Consider the following 18,517-nt stretch of genomic DNA (forward strand, 5'->3'; position numbering starts at 1 on the left):
AGAAACCTGTCACTTCCTGCTCTACCTGGCCAACAGTTGGCCCCCTTCCTCCAACTCCCCGCCCTCCTCCTCAGAGGCACATTTTCAACCCTCTCACAATCCTTCAAAACCCCTTAAAAGGGGAACCCCGGGTGGCTCAGTTTAGCGCCACCTTCGGTCCAGGGCAAGATCCTGGAGACCTGGGATCGAGTCCCACGTCTGCATGGAGCCTGCTTCTCCCTCTGCCTGTGTCTCTGCCTCTCTGTGTCTCTCATGAATCAATAAATAAAATCTTAAAAAAAAAAAAAAACCCTTAAAAGGTCCAGCCTAAAAGAAACTCAGGCTAACATCTCTCTTGATGTCTGGCCTTTATCCTCCCTTGGAGAGTGAATAAACTCTCCCTTGCTTGTTGCCCCACTCTTTGTAAAATTCTTTGTTGTTCCCAATACCAGCCACCCTGACATGACTAGCCATCCTTCATGCTAGTGAAGGATACTATAAAATTCTGGTGTCTTGTTGGGAGAGAACTTGGGGAATTCATTCATCTTGGATTCAAAAGATATTTGAGATGGCGAGTAAATTATTGCTAGAATAATTTTAAATGTTTTGTTTCTCTTGAGGCTGCAGGTTGACAGAGTTTGGAAGGAGGAGGTGGAAAGAGAGAAGTGGAAATTATTTTGATCAGTGGATATAACGGCTTGACTTGGCATTTGTTGAGGTCTGGTTGGTGTGTCTCTCAGGTGGTAAGTTGATCTATATCCACCCCGACCCAAAATCGTGCTCACCATACAGACATGTAATCTGATGACACCCCATCTAGAAAGAGGTGCACAGCTTCTATGGTACAATTACTCAATTGTATTTGAGGCCAAGAAGGAAAGAGGAAAAACTAAAGAGGGTGGAGACTATGCTGAAGCATCACATAGAGACAACAGCAGAGACTCGAACAGCAACAGTGATTATGTGTTAAGGAATTTAAAATGTTTTTAACAATGAGGTATCAGCTAACCAAAAGCAGATATTGCTTCTCATAAGAACAGTAGCTGCACTAAGTAGAAAGAAAAGACAGAGGGAGATAGAAATAAATATTCTAGAGGTGCCATTATGTTGTGACATAAATTCCCTCCTTCCTGACACTACTGCCTCTGCACTCTCACCCACCTGCAAGTCCCAAACTATCTTAAAGGTCATAATTTGTGGCTTTCCAAAGTGATTTAGAGCCCTGATTTCAAATAAAAAAATGTGTTAATGAAGGGACTCTTTTGCATAAAGCGTGAAAGAATTTAATTTTTCTAGATCCTTTCTGTGTACATAATGCTTCATCATGCCCAGAATTCCTATCAGTTCTTCCCATATGAAAACAGTAATTCTCCACTCTTATCTGTTTCCTGGAAAAATCATTGAGGTCATCATACAAGTGAAGGCTTCTCTTATGATTACATATGTACTTGAGGCAAAAGTCCCAGGTTACTTTTTCACATAAGTGAGCCTACCTCTTTTAATGGTTTAATCAAACATCTTCATTCAGTGACAAACTCAGGTGTCCAGTAGCAAGCTCCTTGACATAGGACTTTGTTATTAAAACTTTCTTTAAAAATCCTCACATCTTCTAAAAAAAAAACAGGTCTTTTTCTCCTTTCTCTAGAAATCTACATTTACTGGTCCTTCCTCTTCCCAACCCTCACCCCCTTTCTGTGGCATTTTTAGAAGTGCAAGTATTCTTAGAGCTCTAAAGTTATTTAAATGTAAACAAGATCAGGAATTAGAAACAAGGTCACAGTTCAAAAAAATACTGTCTATACATTATACCATCTTTTGTACCCACATCTGTGGTTTGTCATTTAAAGGCTGATACTCACCTTTGTCTCGAAGAAAAGGATAAGTAAGCACTTATACTGCCAGCAAATCTAACTCTGAAAACGGTTAATTTTAGCACAATCTCCCTGAAATACACTGTTTCTCATAAACAGCCTCGGTTTCAGGAAGTAGAAATTTGAAAGAAAACAGTCTGTCATTGTCTCAGAATCCGATTGTGTAATTCGACTCTGGGACTTTCAGCAGTTTTGCACCATAGGACACACCCCTTTAGGGATGGCTTTGGTGAGATGTATTCTGGGAGTTGTATTACTACGGAGAAGATTCTTCTTTTAAACAAAGTCCAAGGAAACTCCTTATTTGAATTAAGTCAGAATGGAGAGACAGTCCTCTGAGGGCCAAGGAAAGAGAATGGCAGTAAGAAGCAATGAACATGGCATTGTTTTTGATCTATTATCAACAGACAAACTCATGTTAGGGCTCCATTTCAAAGTGGGAGTGGTCAACAGCACTAAATGGAACAGAGAAGTGAAAAAGGGTCAGGACAGAAAAGTGTCCACTGGCTTGGCTAGTATAGTAAGTCAAAGATAGCTTTAACAGGAACAAAATCAGTGAAGTGGTGGCAGAAGGCAGGTGGAATATTTTTAAATACAAAAAAGTAAGAAATAAGTAGAGTAGAAAGAGAACCTTTCCATCCAAGCCTAGGTTAAATAAAATATGCACATGGAGCCTACTTTCAGAGGCGGTTACACTTCTGAAGTTATTTCAGGGTTGAAGCAAGATGATCTCAAAACTAACTTTACCCTTTAATTACATTATATAATTTATTATATAATAAACTTGAAGGCCACAAACAGCAAGTAATAGAGACATTTCTATGGGGACATGGCCAGAATGTCATTCTGGAACTTTCTTCCCAGAATTCTGTACTTAGTTGGAAGCGCAATTATGGTAAACATCAAAAGAAAACTAGAAATAAAGGATAGATGGAGAACTTATTCCAAGTATGGCATTTCTCCAAGGCAACATTTTTTTTGAGAAAATAAAATCACTGAATTATAAATTAAATAATGTATAGCTTCTGATCCCTCGTTAGTAGTATAAAATGTTATTTGTTAGGATGCTAGCGATTCCTTAAATCTTAAAAATTAATCAAGAAGCACTAACAAATGCATTGTAAATATTAAGTATTATTAAGTATTAGTAAGTACTTCAGTAATACTAAAGGAGGGGGGGGGGGTTTGGATTTTTACTTTTTTACTAAAAATTACACCAGTAAGGAGTACTATATGACAAAATTTAGATTGAACAAGAAAGATTAAGTTACTTGGTTTAAAGGATATCTGACAGAAATAATGTAACCCTCCCAAACTGGCCCTTTTCCTGTTTACAAAGCCACGAGATCTCATAATGGGTTATTAGTACCAGGATCTACTGGGAACTCTTATAATCCACTGATTTCTTTTTTTTTTTTTTTTTTAAGATTTTTTATTTATTTATTCATGAGAGACACACACACAGAGAGAGAGGCAGAGACACAGGCAGAGGGAGGAGCAGGCTCCATGCAGGGAGCCCAACGTGGGACTCGATCCTGGGTCTCCAGGATCACACCCTGGGCCAAAGGCAGGCGCTAAACCACTGAGCCACCCAGGGATCCCACCACTGAGATCTAACAAAATAAACTATACTAGTGTTCTATTGTTGCATAAAAAATTACCACAAATTTAGCAGCATAAAGCAGCACTCATTCAATTATCTGTTCTATAGACAAAATGTAAAATATTTCTAAATGAAGATGCATTTTATTTATTTTTTAAAAAGATTCTATTTATTTTTTTAGAGACAGCACACGTGTGCACCAGCAGGGGGAAGGAGAGGGACAAGCAAATTCCCTGTTTAGCGCTGAGCCTGACCCACTGCTCAATCTCATGACCTTGAGACCGAGGCCTGAGCCAAAATAAAAAATGGGTGCTCAACCAACTGAGCCACCCAGGTGTCCCATGAAGATGTATTTTAAATATCTGTAAATTGTATCATAACTCAAACATGGATGTTATATAATATTTAAAAATTTAGAGGAAAAAATAATAAAGGCTCTATGATACACAAAAACAAAAACAAAAAAACCCAGCACCCATTTATTATTTCTATGTTTCTGTTGGTCAGAAGTCTGGGCCCATTATAGTAGAGCATGCTAGAGTTCTAATCTGAGGGTTGGGGTCTCCTTCAAGCCTCATTCAGATTGTTGGCAGAATTTTAGTTGTTGTTCCTTGCCATGTGGTTTCCATAGGCAGTTCCTGGTCAATCTGGGCGTGTGTCTCTCCCTTTCTGAAGGGCTCAGTCCGTTTTAAGGATTCATGCGATTAGGGCCAGCCCAGCTAGATAATTTCCCTTTGAATTATCTCTCAAAAACAAATGATTACAAACCCACTCATAGGAGTGGTATCCCATCATATTCACAGGGTCTGCCCACACTCAAGGGGAGGAGGTTATATAAATTGCTTTTACCAGTGGGTTGGTATCTTAGGGGCTATCTTAGAACCCTGCTTACCACCGGAACTTTCCTACAACTGCCTCCAGGAAGGCACAGAACAGATGGCCCCGAACAGGCTGACTCTTCCTCCTCCACCATCCGGTGCCCTGCCTTCACAGGCTCTAATTTCTTTCTTTTTTTTTTTTTTTCTTTTAAAGATTATTTATTTATTTATTTATTTATTTATTTATTTATTTATTCATTCATTCATTCATTCATGAAAGACACAGAGGGAGAGGGGCAGAGGGAGAAACAGGCTCCATTCAGGGAGCACAGGCTCTAATTTCAACCTTACCTTCTGACCACACTCTTGGGAACCTGAGTTCTACTGCAGCCTTCCACCTTTTGAGAAATATTGAGGCATTAGAACGTTGAAACCTATCTCTTGGGAGGCTTCTCTTACCTGGCTCTTCTTTTAAAAGCTGGGTTTTTTTTTGTGTGTGTGTAACCATGATGCATGCAAATGAGACAAAATAGTATGAAAAAGCACACAGTGAAAAATACCTCCCCACATATTTGGAGGCCTTCTCCCTCCAAATTCTTTTTCTCAGATTAATCATTCTGTTTTGAGCTTTCTTTGCAGATAGTTCACTCATTTACAGACAGGTTGTTTTTTTTTTTTTTCCTCACAAATGAGCAGCATCTTTGTTCAGCACTTTGATTTTTTCTTTAGTAGTGCATCTCGCAGATCTTTCCGCATAAATCTAAGTTGTTTATTTTAATCATAGTCACTTGACTCCAGGAATAGGGAGGAGGAAGAGAAGTCCACACTAGCTTTCCTTTGTCTCAATCTCAACACTTTGGGTATCCACATGTCTCCCTCCTTTGGAGAATAATGGAAAAAGTTAAGTGAGTTGTTTCAAGTAATTCGAAGTATTTTCATAGGTTGGTAGAGAGCTTCAGCCGTGGAGTGAGGCACTCTTGAGTTGAGTTACCCCAAATCTGAGTATCTGAGCTGGGCAGTGGAGAGTTAGAGCGCATCCAGGAGGGTTAGAGTGTATTGAATAGAAGGTGGGTTTCATATAACCCAATTACCAGCAAGCAACAAAAACAAGCAATGCTTCTTTTTTTCCTTCTCTAAGGTGTGACTGTATTACCACAATTATTTTTCGATCTTAGTGAAATGCAATAGGTTTTCAGGTATATCTGCTAAATTATGGGCTACTAAAAGTATCTAAAACTATTTTTAAGATTCTTTCCATGTAAAAATATACTAGATTGTGGGCATTTTATGTTATTTTTACATTAAATGATTCATCACGGATAGTTCAAACAGTAAATCACTCTTTTCAGAATCAACAACATATCTGCCTATTATTTTCTTCTATTTTGACTTGATAAACAATTCCAGCCTGACTTATGAGATATCCATTTCCCTGAAGGTTCCTTTTAATCTCTTCCTAAATCGGTAGCCTAGGAATAATGTAAGGGAACAGCAAAATGAAATAATATTCAGCATCATAAATTTTGGCAATTATTGCATTTTCTTTATTCGTGCTATTAATAGCATCTACTATACTAGTCCTTTGCCACTTATAAAGCATTTTCAAATCTTAATATCAAAGGTTGGAGATCAGAAACTACAATTCTGATAATGTTATTTTATTGTATAGGTTTATTGGTATAGTTAAGTTGTGTATCTTACCTTCTACATGCTCTAATGTTCTTCAGCTGAAAGATGATACTCTCGCTATCTCCACTCCAGAGAAGAAATAATAAATGCTGATGATTAACAAACAAAATTGCAGCCTTACAGGAATCTGCTTCCTCTGTAGTTATACTCTTCCTTCCTCAGGTTTATGGTTCCTAATTATACCTAACCAACTCTGAGAGGTCAAAATTTAGCCCCCTCAAAGAATCTCTTTATCAGATGGGGAAGTAGCAAGTATCAATGTCGTTTTACGGCCAGTGAAACTGACCTGCAAAGGAGCAACTCTCCTGCAAATCAGGGTCAGAATCCAGACAGATGAGTAGTTTCCATCTGACACCTACCAGAATTGGTGGGTAGATTCCGAAGCTCCGAGGTAAGTGGGCCAGTTTAACCTTGGTCACTGCTAGCTTTGTCCTCTCTCCTCAGTCTTTCACTCTCGATATAGTCTTACTCGTACCCCGCTCTAGACACTGATTGTCTTTAAGTTCCTCCACCTGTAGTTTATTCCGAACCTTCTCCCTGAGGCAGAAAAATACTATTACTTTTTTCACTGGAGGCCCTAAAGGACTCCTGGGCGGGTTAAGCGTTTCTCAATGCACCTTGCACCAGCCTATACGTGCGGAACCCCAGACTCTGGATGATGAGGGAGAGATCCCTCCAGGTGGACGGGGCGGAGGAGGAAGCCCTGGACTGCTCTGGTGTAGGGTGGGTGCTGACTAGGAGCTCTGCGGCACCCCCAAACCCGGTCTCTGCCCTGGCTCGCTCCACGGGACACTTAGCCACCCTCAGGGCTGCAGGTCACTCACCCGTAAGGGGGACCCACTCTCCCGACCGCGAGGATTAAATGAAATCCTACAGGCCGTGCACCTCGCTTGTCTAGGAAGTCACTTCGACTCTCCGCCCACCCCTACCCCGTCCCGGGCCCACACTCGAGGTCGGGCGGCACAGGGCGGGGGCAGGGCGTTGAAGCGACTCCGCTCCCTTTTCAAACTCTAGCTCACTAGCCCCATCCTTTTGAGGGGCCACCTGTTTGGGGAGGTAAGGTACTCGCCAGTTTTACTGCGCTTCAAACCTGGCCTGGAACCTCAGAAAGACGGCCAGGGGGCTGGGCCTCTCGCGCACCCCGCCTCAGCAGCCTCGCACACCCGGCGGAGAGGGGAGGGGGCGCGCGGGGGCGCGCGGGGGCACGCGGGGGCGCGCGGGGGCGGGGCCTGAGAACCGCCGCGCCACGCTCCGGCCTTTATAAAGGCTTCGGGGCGTCTACAGGGCGCACTTCGCCGGGAGCGGGAGGAGCGGTGCGGGCCCCGCCGCCTCCGCGCACCGCCCCCGCCCCCGCACCCCCGCGCCCCCGCGCCCCCGCGCCCCCGCGCCCCCGCGCCCCCGCGCCCCCGCGCCCCCGCGCCCCCGCGCCCCCGCTTCGGCCCCGCCCCCTCCCCTGGGCTCCCAGCGCCCTCTGGCGCCCCCTGGAGCTGCGGCGGGGGGCGCGCGGGGGGCTCCGACGGTCGGCGGACTCCAGCCTCCGCGCAGGCCCCTTTAGTCTCGTGCGGGGCCTGGAAAAGCGAAGCCGCTCTGGGGAAGCCAGTTCACCGACTCCCCGGCCCCGAGGTATCCGGGCGGGCTGCGGTCTGGGGGTGAAGTGCGGAGGGTGTCTGGCCTGTTTATCGCCCCGAGAGGGAAGCTTCCTTTGTGTAGGGGTCTTTCGGGGTGCGCTACAGAGAGTCACAGCCCCTGCTCCCGCCGGCCCAGCGCGCGGGCGCGCTTGAGCAATTACAGCACGGCCCCAGCTTTACGAAATTTAGGAATATTTATAAATGCGATGGGGGGAATACTGAAAGGAAATACCAGAAGATGGGGTGTGTTTTCTTTGTGCTTTTCTGTGCTTTGCAAGGTGTCCCCCCCCCCCCAATCAGAAAACAAAAAAGAATTCCATTTATCAAGTGTAGCTCAGCAGTGGTGCGTGAACCCCCGGGCGTCCCCCAGGCCCCTTCCCACCTGCAGGGACTTGGCTACGGGGCCGCGGGCTCCCTGGAGCTCTCTGCTGCGGGGTCTTCCGGCCCTGGCCTCCTTACCTTAGCTGTTCCTTAGAAAAATAGGGTAATCGGCTGTTTTCTGGGACTTCCCAGCTTTCAGATTGAAAGGAGGAATTTCCCAAATCCTCCGGAAGCCAGAACCCACGCTGTACCTCATAGCGGATGTCCCCAGCCACCGAAGAAGCTGGACTCTGCAAATCTGATTGCGTACAGGCTCCTCAGACAGAGCGGGACAAAGAAGACACTGTCTTTGGGAAAAAGTGAGCTCTCTCAAGGTTTTTACCTTGCTCTTTCTGGTTTTCACGACCTTTTTTTCCCCTCTTTTTTTTTTCAAAACCTATTATTTAAGAGTTGATTCTGCTGAACAGTAGTAGAGTTCATAGATGTCTTCGAATCCACACTGGGGTGATGACCCCAGTGTGGGGGAGTTGGTCAGGAGGGAGGTTGGTCAGGAGGAAGGTGGTCAGGAGGGAGGATGGTCAGGAGGAGTGCCCTGTCTTTTGCTGTGCTTCAGAGTTTCTCTTCTCTCCTATGAGCTCAGTGTTGAGTGTTGGTGGTGGGGAGAGCCTTTGAAAAAAGGCTACTTGCAACAAGACAAAAGTCATACTTTCTCTTGAGATTATTGATAGTGGGAGCTGAGGAGGGATGAAAGTAAAACTTTTAGAATACCTCCCTTAACACGTTGCTCAGAACACACTCCAATATTGCAGTAGATCTTATCTTAAAAAACAAACTTAAAGCATGAGAGTCCTCTTGGCATGCATGACCACCCAGGGGCACCAGACTTTCTGTTAAACTGCTTGGACACCTGGTTCCTCCTTTGAGCAAAAATATCTTTTTGTTCATGACAGTTGAGGTTCAAACAGTTTTTTTGCAATGTTAGGGTATCATCTCTTTACTGGCTTTGCCCAACTTTGGGAGGGGTGGGTGGTGTGTGTGTGTGTGTGTGTGTGTGTAAGAGAGATAGAGAGGTGGAGGGGGAGGGAGAGTTTCAAGCATGGGGGGTGTGGGAGTGTGAGCAGGCATAGAGAGCATGTTTTTGCACATAACACCTCTATACGTATATATCCTTTATTTCCTTCGAGAGGAGGAACCAGCAAAGGAGAGGTTTACTCTTCTTCTGACACTCAAGGATGGAGCACTCGCCTTCTGTATTATGCTTTCTGTGATAAAGTTCTTGATAGCGGGGCTCATTTTTATTTCTATATATTTATCTATTTGTTGTAGTTCATTTGTGAATGTAGATGCTACTGTGTATCAGATATCATCGCAATGTTTTACCACTTTTTCTTTTTTCTTTTTTTTTTTTTAATTTATTTATGATAGTCACAGAGGGAGAGAGAGAGAGAGAGGCAGAGACACAGGCAGAGGGAAAAGCAGGCTCCATGCACCGGGAGCCCGACATGGGATTCCATCCCCGGGTCTCCAAGATCGCGCCCTGGGCCAAAGGCAGGTGCCAAACCGCTGCGCCACCCAGGGATCCCTACAACTTTTTCTTTAAGTAAACTCTGTACCCAACGTGGAGCTAGAACTCAGGACTCTGAGATCAGGCGTTGCATGCTCTACTAACTGAGCCAGCCAGGCGAACCCTTTTTACAATTTTTTGGTGTCAGATATCACAGTTTCCCATTTCAATACTTAGCTAATCTGCACCTCCATGTAATTCCATAAGAATCACATGGTTTGTAATTTTGTAAAGAAAATATTTGTTTTATGTTTGGTTAGATATTAAGTACACATGGTATACAATTTCACAGATACAGGGTATACAATGAACAGTCTTCTTTCTACCCCTGACCCGTTTCCCTCTCCCAAGGTAACCACTGTTACTGGTATTTAACCTCATTGTTCTTCTGTCTTTGATAATTTATGTCAAACAGATTTCAAAAAGCTGCCTTTTAGCATTTGTACACTAGTGATTTCTTTTTTAAAAAGCTCTATAAAAAAGATCTACCAATCTTAGTTTTAGGTTTTTTTTTTTTTTTAAGATTTTATTTACTGATGAGAGAGAGAGAGAGAAAGAGAGGCGCAGAGACATAGGGAGAGGGAGAAGCAGGCTCCATTCAGGGAGCCTGATGTGGGACTCAATCCCAGTACTCTAGGATCGCGACCTGAGCCAAAGGGAGACGGGCTCAACGGGCTCAACCGCTAAGCCACCCAGGCATCCCCTATTTTAGGTTTTTTGTTGTTGTTCGTTTCAGTCTTTCCTGTTTTTCTATTGACCACTCAGAAATGGCAGAGATTCAGGCCACTTTGTAAAGGGAACTTGCAGCTCTGGAAATTAACAAATTCTCAGTTCCTTGAGTTTAGAGACCGTGACCATGATTTATTCAATTTTGGAGCTCCCCAAACAACCTGCAAACAATTACTGGTGAATACTGGGTCCATGCTAACATCCATAGGTAAAGACTGAGGGATAACTAATACAGTAACATGCTGCTACAGAGCCTCTTTCTCTTATGAGGCAGCAGTAACAACATCTTTCCCTCCCGAACACTAGATTCTAGGTTGGTGTCTTGCTGGTTTTAGTAAGCTTGCATGGCCCTCCTCTCTACAGATTAACTGCTAGAGCTTGTGGAGTAACTGGTAACAGGGAGCCTTATTTGTTGTGGGTAAGAGAGGGTGTTTTTCTGTTCTATTTGAATCTTGACTTTGATACTGGGTTTGTAACCTGGCTAAGTAGCCCAGGTTAACCCTCTAAAACTTAGCTCCCACATCTGTGAAGTGGTGATTCATAGGGTTATTTTGAAGATGAGACAATATGTGTACCTGGCATGTGAAGGGCATACAGTAAGTAGTAACCCTGTTAACTGTCAGGATTTGCAATCATTTCATACCTTCATTGGCTAGGTGAACGCATGTCAGCCCAGGCTACGTTAGGTTTCAGGAACTAATGACTTAAAAAGAGCAGATTTGATTTCTTGCTCATATTACATGTTCTTTTTGGTTCTGTCTTTGGCTCTTCCCTCTGGAATGGAGACTGAGCTGCTTTGGGGGACTGCCAATGTGGTAGAGGCAGAGAAGATTGGTGGAACCTCACAGTGGCTTTCAAAGCTTCTGCTTGGAAATAAGCTTCTGTGTCACTTCTATTCACGTTTCATTGACATGGTTGTATTATCTCTCTTAAGGAGCAGAACCAGTAGGTGTAGGCCTGGTAGGGAAGGGCAGCAAATATTTGACAGTTTTACCATCTACCTCAGTATTTTTGGAGGGCCACAGTTGTGATCCCAAAAGTTTATCAAACCCTGAGAGTTGATTCACACCAAGATATTTGTAGTCACTGATTTGATAAACCAGAATGCCAGTTTTTTTTTCCTTACGTGAATAATATATCTACCCTGAGAACTCGGCATAAGAACTTGTATGAGAGAAACTTTTCTTGGTGGTAGATTTGCTCAAAAAGAATGAATTCTAGTTCATTCTAATTCATATAAGAAGTTATATGAAGTAAGAAAACAAAATTTGGGTGTTACCAAAAAACTGTGTCCAGAATACACCATTGTTTTTATTTTTATATTTTTTTAAAGATTTTAATTTATTTATTCATGAGACACACACACACACACACACACACACAGAGAAGAGGCAGAGACACAGGCAGAGCGAGAAGCAGGCTCCATGCAGAGAGCCCAACGCAGGACTCAATCTTGGGTCTCCAGGATCACACCCTGGGCTGAAGGCGGCGCCAAACCACTGAGCCACCTGGGCTGCTCTACACCACGGTTTTTAATCCAGATGTCCTTTTGGAACTGTCATTGTCCAAAGTCCAAGAATGAACTAGACCGATAGCAGTATTTCCTAGATAAACCTGAGATCACTGACAGATTCTTGCCTTTCCTTTTTAGGTTCTTTACTTGTTAACAGCTCATTCTTTTCTTGCCAGCCATTAATTGTATCATCTGATGATTTTTTGTAAGTATTCTCTTTAATGTTGTCAGCTTCTTGAATAATGAGACTTCATTATTATAATTAGACTATTTTCAGGGGTGTCTGTGTGGCTCAGTCAGTTAAGCGTCTGCCTTCTGCTCAGGTCATGATCCCAGGGTCCTGGGATCAAGCCCTACATTGGGATCCCTTCTCAGTGGGGAGCATGCTTTTCCCTCTCCCTCTGCCTGCCACAACCCCCTGCTTGTGCTCATAAATAAATAAATAAATAAATAAATAAATAAATAAATAAATTCTTTTTTAAAAAGTATCTTCAAATCACAATTCTACCTATTGTGTGATTTTTCTTTCTGTCTTGGTTTCATAGTAATTTTTACCATTGTTGGCCCATGATTTTGAGGGTTCCTCTCACATTTTCTGCTTCTAGTTGGGCATGTCTTATCTGCTTGGGTAATGTGATATGAAGTAATAATGTCCAAAAAAGAGTATATGACAAAAGTAAATTTAAAATTAAAGATATATTTCCAAATCAGTAAAAAAGGAATTTTGCTTAGCTGTAACATTTGTTGAAAAATTGAATAAATTGAGTTTGATTTTTAGCATTCACTCGTGTGGAACTTAAGAAACAGAACAGATGGGGATCCCTGGGTGGCGCAGCGGTTTGGCGCCTGCCTTTGGCCCAGGGCGCGATCCTGGAGACCTGGGATCGAGTCCCACGTCGGGCTCCCGGTGCATGGAGCCTGCTTCTCCCTCTGCCTGTGTCTCTGCCTCTCTCTCTCTCTCTCTCTCTGTGACTCTCATGAATAAATAAATAAAATCTTAAAAAAAAAAAAAAAGAACAGAACAGATGAACATAGGGGAAGGGAAGGAAAAATAAAATAAGATGAAAATAGGCAAAGCATAAGAGATGCTGAACTCCAGCACCTGGGTGGCTCACTCGGTTAAGGTCATGATCCCAGGGTTGTGGGATGGAACCTCCAGGGAGCCCTGTAGTGTCTCTTTCTCTACGCATCCCCCGCTTGTGCACACACTTTCTCTCTGTAAAAATAAATAATTAAAATCTTTAAAATAAAAAGAGAGAAATGCTGAACTCTAGGAAACAAAGTGACGATTACTGGAGCGGAGGTAGGTAGGGGAAGGAATAATTGGGTGATGAACATTAAGGAGGACACTTGATGTAAATGAGCACTGGGTGTTATATGCAAATGATGAATCACTAAATTCTATCTCTAAAACTAATAAATAATACAGTATAAGTTAACTAAATTGAATTTCACTAAAGAATTTTTAAAAAGAAAAATAGCACCATAATTTTGCAAAACAGGAGAAAAGATCATATACTAAAAGTAAATAGCAAGCATAGAAAGAAAAGGAAAGCATTCTGTTTTTTTTAAACTGGCATAATAGTTCTGATACTAACATCTAATATAGATGGCAGACAAAACCACAAATCAACTTCACTTAAGATTATTGATTTCCAGACCCTAAACAGTTTTTAAGGAATGCAGGGAATACTCAGCATCACTCTATTGGTGTAATTTATCACCATGCTAGATTAAAGGAATTCTGTGTAGCTATTTATTTTTTTAAGATTTTATTTATTTATTCATGGGAGACACACAGAGAGAGGCAGAGACACAGGCAGAGGGAGAAGCAGGCTCCTTGCAGGGAGCCTGATGCAGGACTCGATCCCAGGACTCCAGGATCACGTCCTGAGCTGAAGGTAGATGCTCAACTGCTGTGTAGCTGTTTAAATATAAGGCATGTCTGTATGTGTGGATATGGTAACAAATCACCTATTTGTATTATTAATTTAAGAATGCAAGGTCTAGAACTGAATATAGTGTATTCCTATTTGTGTAAGAAAAATTTTCTCTATGTGTAGAAACAGGTGTTTGCATCTATGAGCACACCCATAGTTATGCTTGTATAAAGAAAATTTGTTTAAGAATAAAAGCAACTTTTACAGTGGTTGACTCTAGAAGGATTGGGGCGGAGGGAAGGCAGTCTTTTTTTTTTTTTTAAGATTTTATTTATTTGAGAGAGAATGAGCATTGGGGAGGGGCCAAGGGGGAGAGAGAGAGAGAGAGAGAGAGAGAGAGAGAGAGAGAGAGAGAATCAGTCTCTCCAGTGAGCAGGGAAGGAAGCCCAGCCCAGGAGCCAGAGATCATGACCTGAGCTGAAGGCAGAAGTCCAACCGACTGAGCCACTCAGGCATCCTGAGAAGATACTCTTTTTAAAAATCCTTTTTTTGCTGTATCAATTTTTAAATTGTGTGCATTTAATTCTTTTGAAATAAATTAGTTTTGAATGGCAGTTCTGTATCAGAATAATCTCTCAAAGATTTTGTTAATTAATTATCCTGTAATACTACTTTACTCCACTGATTTTTTTTTTTTTTTTTTTTTTTTTTTTTTTTTTTTTTTACTCCACTGATTTTTAAAGATACATGTAAGCAAGTGTAGGTGGAAGGCACCACAGGGCCAAGAGCTCGAGAGGGATGCTGTTAACTCTTAACAGCAGTTAGAATGTGGTTAATGAAAGTTTGTCCAGTCATTAGGAACAATTGATAAAAGTAAATAATTCCAGTAGGAGTGCAGACTATAGAACTAACTTATGTAATATCTAATTTAAAATTATAAAATAAACTTTTAAAGCAATTACTAGGGCATCTGGGTGGCTCAGTGGTTGAGCATCTGCCTTGGCTCAGGTCGTGATCCTCAATCCTGGGATCAAGCCCCAAGTCCCAGCTCCCTGCAGGGAGCTTGCTTCTTTCTCCCTCTGCCTATGTCTCTGCCTCTCTCTGTGTCTCTCATGAATGAATATATAAAATCTTTTTTTTTTTTTAAGTTTTTTTTTTTAATTTTTTATTTATTTATGATAGTCACAGAGAGAGAGAGAGAGGCAGAGACACAGGCAGAGGGAGAAGCAGGCTCCATGCACCGGGAGCCCGATGTGGGATTCGATCTCGGATCTCCAGGATCGCGCCCTGGGCCAAAGGCAGGCGCCAAACCGCTGTGCCACCCAGGGATCCCGAATATATAAAATCTTAAAAAAAATAAAGCAGTTACTATTTTTTTTTAGTGTAGTTGTTGTACAATGTTCCATTAATGTTACATTAGTTTCAGGTGTACAATATAGTGATTCAACTCTTCTATACTTATGCTCATCACAAGTGTAGCTACCATCTATTACAATACCATGCTATTACAGTATTATTGACTGTATTCCCTATGCTGTGCCTTTTATTCCTGTGACTTACTCATTTTGTAACTGGAAGCCTTTATCTCCCACTCCCCTTCACTCATTTTGTCCAACCCACTGCTCTCCCTTCTGGCAACTATCAATTTATTCTCTGTATTTGCAGGTCATATTCTGCTTTTTATTTGTTTATTTAGTTTTTAGATTCTATATATGAGTATCATCACATGGTATTTGTCTTTCTCAGTCTGACTTATTTCATTTAGCATAATACCTTCTAGGTTCATCCTAGTTGTTGCAGATGGTGCAATCTCATCCCTTTTTTATGGCTGCATAATATTCCTGTGTGTGTGTGTGTGTGTGTGTGTACACCACGTCTTCTTTACCCTTTCATCTATTGATGGACACTTAGCTTGCTTCTCTATCTTAGCTAAGCATTTATTATATTTAATCCTTTACCTACTAGAAATCTAAGTGAAGATGTAAAGCATATTTAAATGTTGCAATTATTTGTTTATAATTTTTGAATTTCTTTAATCAGGATTTAAAATTCAGAATATATCTAATTATAATCTAGTTAATAAACTGTAGGCTTTCTTTATGTGTATATCCTCTGAGGGCATTCAAACCAAAGATATTTATTCCTGATTTAAAAAATGTAACTGTCATGTTTTCTCTGGGCCAAGTCACTCTATTTAAATGAGAAAGGAACTGACGTTTCTTTATACCCCTGCCAAATCACTTTGTTATTGACAAGCATTCCTTATTATTGTCCAGATTTTATGTATGGTCTTATTGTCAAACTAGAAGTGAGAAATAGAGATAGAAAAAGTTAATACACCAGATCTCATGGGAGTTGGTGTAAAATTTCACATTTGTGTTGTTTAATTGAAAGTATTCTGTGTATTGTCTTCTTAAAGTCTAAATAAATCACCTATCAGAAGATTTTCATAAAAGAATTAGAATTAAAGACTTTGATGCCTGAAGTATGGGAGTAAACTAACATGCTGTTTTGATTATTGCAGGCAGATCAGATTCTGAAACACATGATGTCCAATTTTGAAGATGCTGACACAGAAGAGACAGTAACTTGTCTCCAGATAACTGTTTACCATCCTGGCCAGCTGCAAAATGGAATTTTCCAATCAATAAGGTTTTATAACCGAGAAAAACTTCCCTCCAGTGAAGTAGTGAAATTTGGCCGAAATTCCAACATCTGTCGTTATACCTTTCAGGACAAACAGGTTTCACGAGTTCAGTTTTCTCTGCAGCTGTTTAAAAAGTTTGATAGTTCAGTTCTCTCTTTTGAAATTAAAAATATGAGTAAGAAGACCAACCTGCTTGTGGACAACAAGGAGCTGTGTTACCTAAACAAAATAGACCTGCCTTACAAGTGCATGGTCAGATTTGGTGAGTATCAGTTCCTGATAGAGAAGGAAGATGGAGAGTCATTAGAATTTTTTGAAACTCAATTTATTTTGTCTCCAAGATCACTCTTACAAGAAAACAACTGGCCAATACAGAAGCCCATTCCTGAGTATGGCAGTTACTCATCCTGCTTCACCCAAAACACTTCTCCTACAGAAATGGATGAAAATGAATTGTGAACACAGCTAAGAGGAGAATCATGAAGGATGAAGAAATCTGTAAATGTCTTATAGAGACTTCATAGTTTATTAGTATATTACTGTCATCTGTTGTCAAATTTGGGATCTCTTATCATTTTGAAGTCTTTAAATTGTATTAGTCATTGATTTAGTCATCTGTTGCATTCCTAGATGTATGAAGAATGTTTAAGTGTATTTGAGTATATATCTGTGAGGGCTAATGTACAAAAAGTATCTTTGGTAATGAAGGAATAGTGTTCTCAAGGTTATATTATTTTCTTTTTATGCTTGCTTTTAGTTCTATGTTTTATTTTGTAAGGAACCATCTCTTGGTTTGGTCATACTATTTCACAAGCAGCCATTTGTTTTCAAGGTCAAGGCTATGGGCAGGTTGTTACTGGCAGTGTAGCCTGTTGGTACCTGCAGTACTGGAGTACTACTGTAATGTGTTTTGGAGCAATGTCTATGAATCATTGTGGTTTTAATATGGAAGCTTTATTTGAACAATAATACCTTTGCTATGATTTCCTTTCTGTAGAATAATAGTGTTTATTTCCAAAAATACAGTTCTCATGTATATTCAGCATCTAAAACCAATATTTTGGACATTTTAATGAACCATTGCTATGTTTAGAATTCTTTTTCAGTTTTCTCACCAAATATTAAATTGATTTTTATGTACCACACATTTTTTAAATTCCATGAATTTGAAATTTTAACAGCACCCTTACATATAATAAAGTCAAAGTTTAATTCTGTAACCATGTTCTTTGAAACTCTTTCTGAAGAAAGGAAAGAACTATTCTTTGGCTGCTTACTCTAAGGGAGGAGTGCCAGAAACCTCAGGCAGAGGCTGTGGCTGGGGATTAAGATGCCTTCAGCTCTGCCCCTCAATGCATATTGGCTCATTTTCCATGTTCCTCACTCCATATGGTGGCACATGGTCACAAGTAGTTCCTGTAATAGCACATTCTTTGGTTTCTGCATCCCTCCTGAATCTGTTTCTTCTGGTTGTTTCTCTACCCCTGACCTCTAACTATCAACACTTAGTTGGGCTTCTCTGCCTATATTGTTCCCCAGGGTGATCTTACCTAGTATAATGACTTAAAATACCATTTACCTATTAATGACTTCTGAACTTGTATCTCTGCCTTTTCTGAACTACAGACATATATCCTATCACTGTCTTGATGTCTTCATTCAAATTTCACATAAACCTCAAATTTGACTTCCAAAACATAACTCTTAATTTCCTTTACCTTCCTAAATCTGTTCTTCCCACTATATTTATTAAGTTAGAAACTAAGTTATTGTCAAGCATAGTTGTAGCTGCTAGGTTGGCTGTCACATTTCCGTAGGTTTAACCAGCAAGGAGACCAATGAGCTCGAATAGACTTAATTTATTACTTACACAGATAGCAAAAGCTAAATCAGCATGGAGTCAGTGTCCCACATCCCTGGTCACTAGAGATGTCCCTAAGACATTGGACCAGGGAGGCCAAATGACACATAAATGGAAGGTAGCTCTGTTATTGAAGAGCCAACTCTAAACTCCAGCCAAGCAGTTTTATTAGATTATATCTGTAGTGAATGGGAGTGAGGTGGAAATCCCTGCTTCTCTAGAACCAGGGAGTTGGATAAGAAATTGCCCCATGGCAGCCTTCTGCAAGACAGAGGAGCTGATGATAAATGGCATTGTCACATCTCAAAGACTGCCTATCTTGCCATGGTCCAGGGAGGATCACAGGGCTTTGTCAGGTTGAGAGTTGCTATATAGGTATGCAGTGAGCAAGGTCGCCAGGGTACCATGCTGGAT

General features: G+C 41.3%; 2 protein-coding genes across 19 annotated transcripts in view; one reads left to right on the forward strand and one right to left on the reverse strand.

Moving 5' to 3' along the window:
- ALPK1 (alpha kinase 1) overlaps positions 1-8,200 on the reverse strand; it is a 136,298-nt gene extending 128,098 nt beyond the window's left edge. For 3 of the 16 annotated variants that reach the window (XM_038581883.1, XM_038581882.1, XM_038581871.1), the window contains exons 1-2: positions 8,048-8,200; positions 6,320-6,497 (exon numbers count right to left, since the gene is read on the reverse strand). The gene's annotated coding sequence lies outside the window, so the exon portion shown is untranslated. Of the gene's footprint in view, positions 1-1,838; positions 2,142-5,972; positions 6,050-6,319; positions 6,498-6,784; positions 7,023-7,970 lie in introns of those variants that run through there. The other 13 variants (XM_038581874.1, XM_038581879.1, XM_038581878.1 and 10 more) reach the window with 11 other exon arrangements.
- Positions 6,895-17,462, forward strand: TIFA (TRAF interacting protein with forkhead associated domain). Of its 3 annotated transcripts, XM_038581894.1 has the most exons (4): positions 7,410-7,583; positions 8,102-8,268; positions 11,854-11,920; positions 16,120-17,462. In XM_038581894.1, the coding sequence occupies exon 4, from the start codon at positions 16,141-16,143 to the stop codon at positions 16,699-16,701; it is 561 nt and encodes a 186-aa protein (XP_038437822.1). In that variant the 5' UTR covers positions 7,410-7,583; positions 8,102-8,268; positions 11,854-11,920; positions 16,120-16,140; the 3' UTR covers positions 16,702-17,462. The 3 variants fall into 3 exon arrangements, with proteins under 3 accessions (XP_038437821.1, XP_038437822.1, XP_038437820.1); XM_038581893.1 differs by lacking the exons at positions 7,410-7,583; positions 11,854-11,920 and adding an exon at positions 6,895-7,016; XM_038581892.1 differs by lacking the exon at positions 11,854-11,920 and having other exon boundaries at positions 7,413-7,583.
- The last annotated feature ends 1,055 nt before the right edge of the window (positions 17,463-18,517 follow it).

This window comes from Canis lupus, chromosome 32, assembly GCF_011100685.1.
Source record: "Canis lupus familiaris isolate Mischka breed German Shepherd chromosome 32, alternate assembly UU_Cfam_GSD_1.0, whole genome shotgun sequence".
NCBI classification, from domain to species: domain Eukaryota; kingdom Metazoa; phylum Chordata; class Mammalia; order Carnivora; family Canidae; genus Canis; species Canis lupus.

Bases quoted from the DNA above. Each gene is read 5' to 3' on its own strand.
- TIFA (XM_038581893.1), top strand. From the start codon at position 16,141: ATGATGTCCAATTTTGAAGATGCTGACACAGAAGAGACAGTAACTTGT.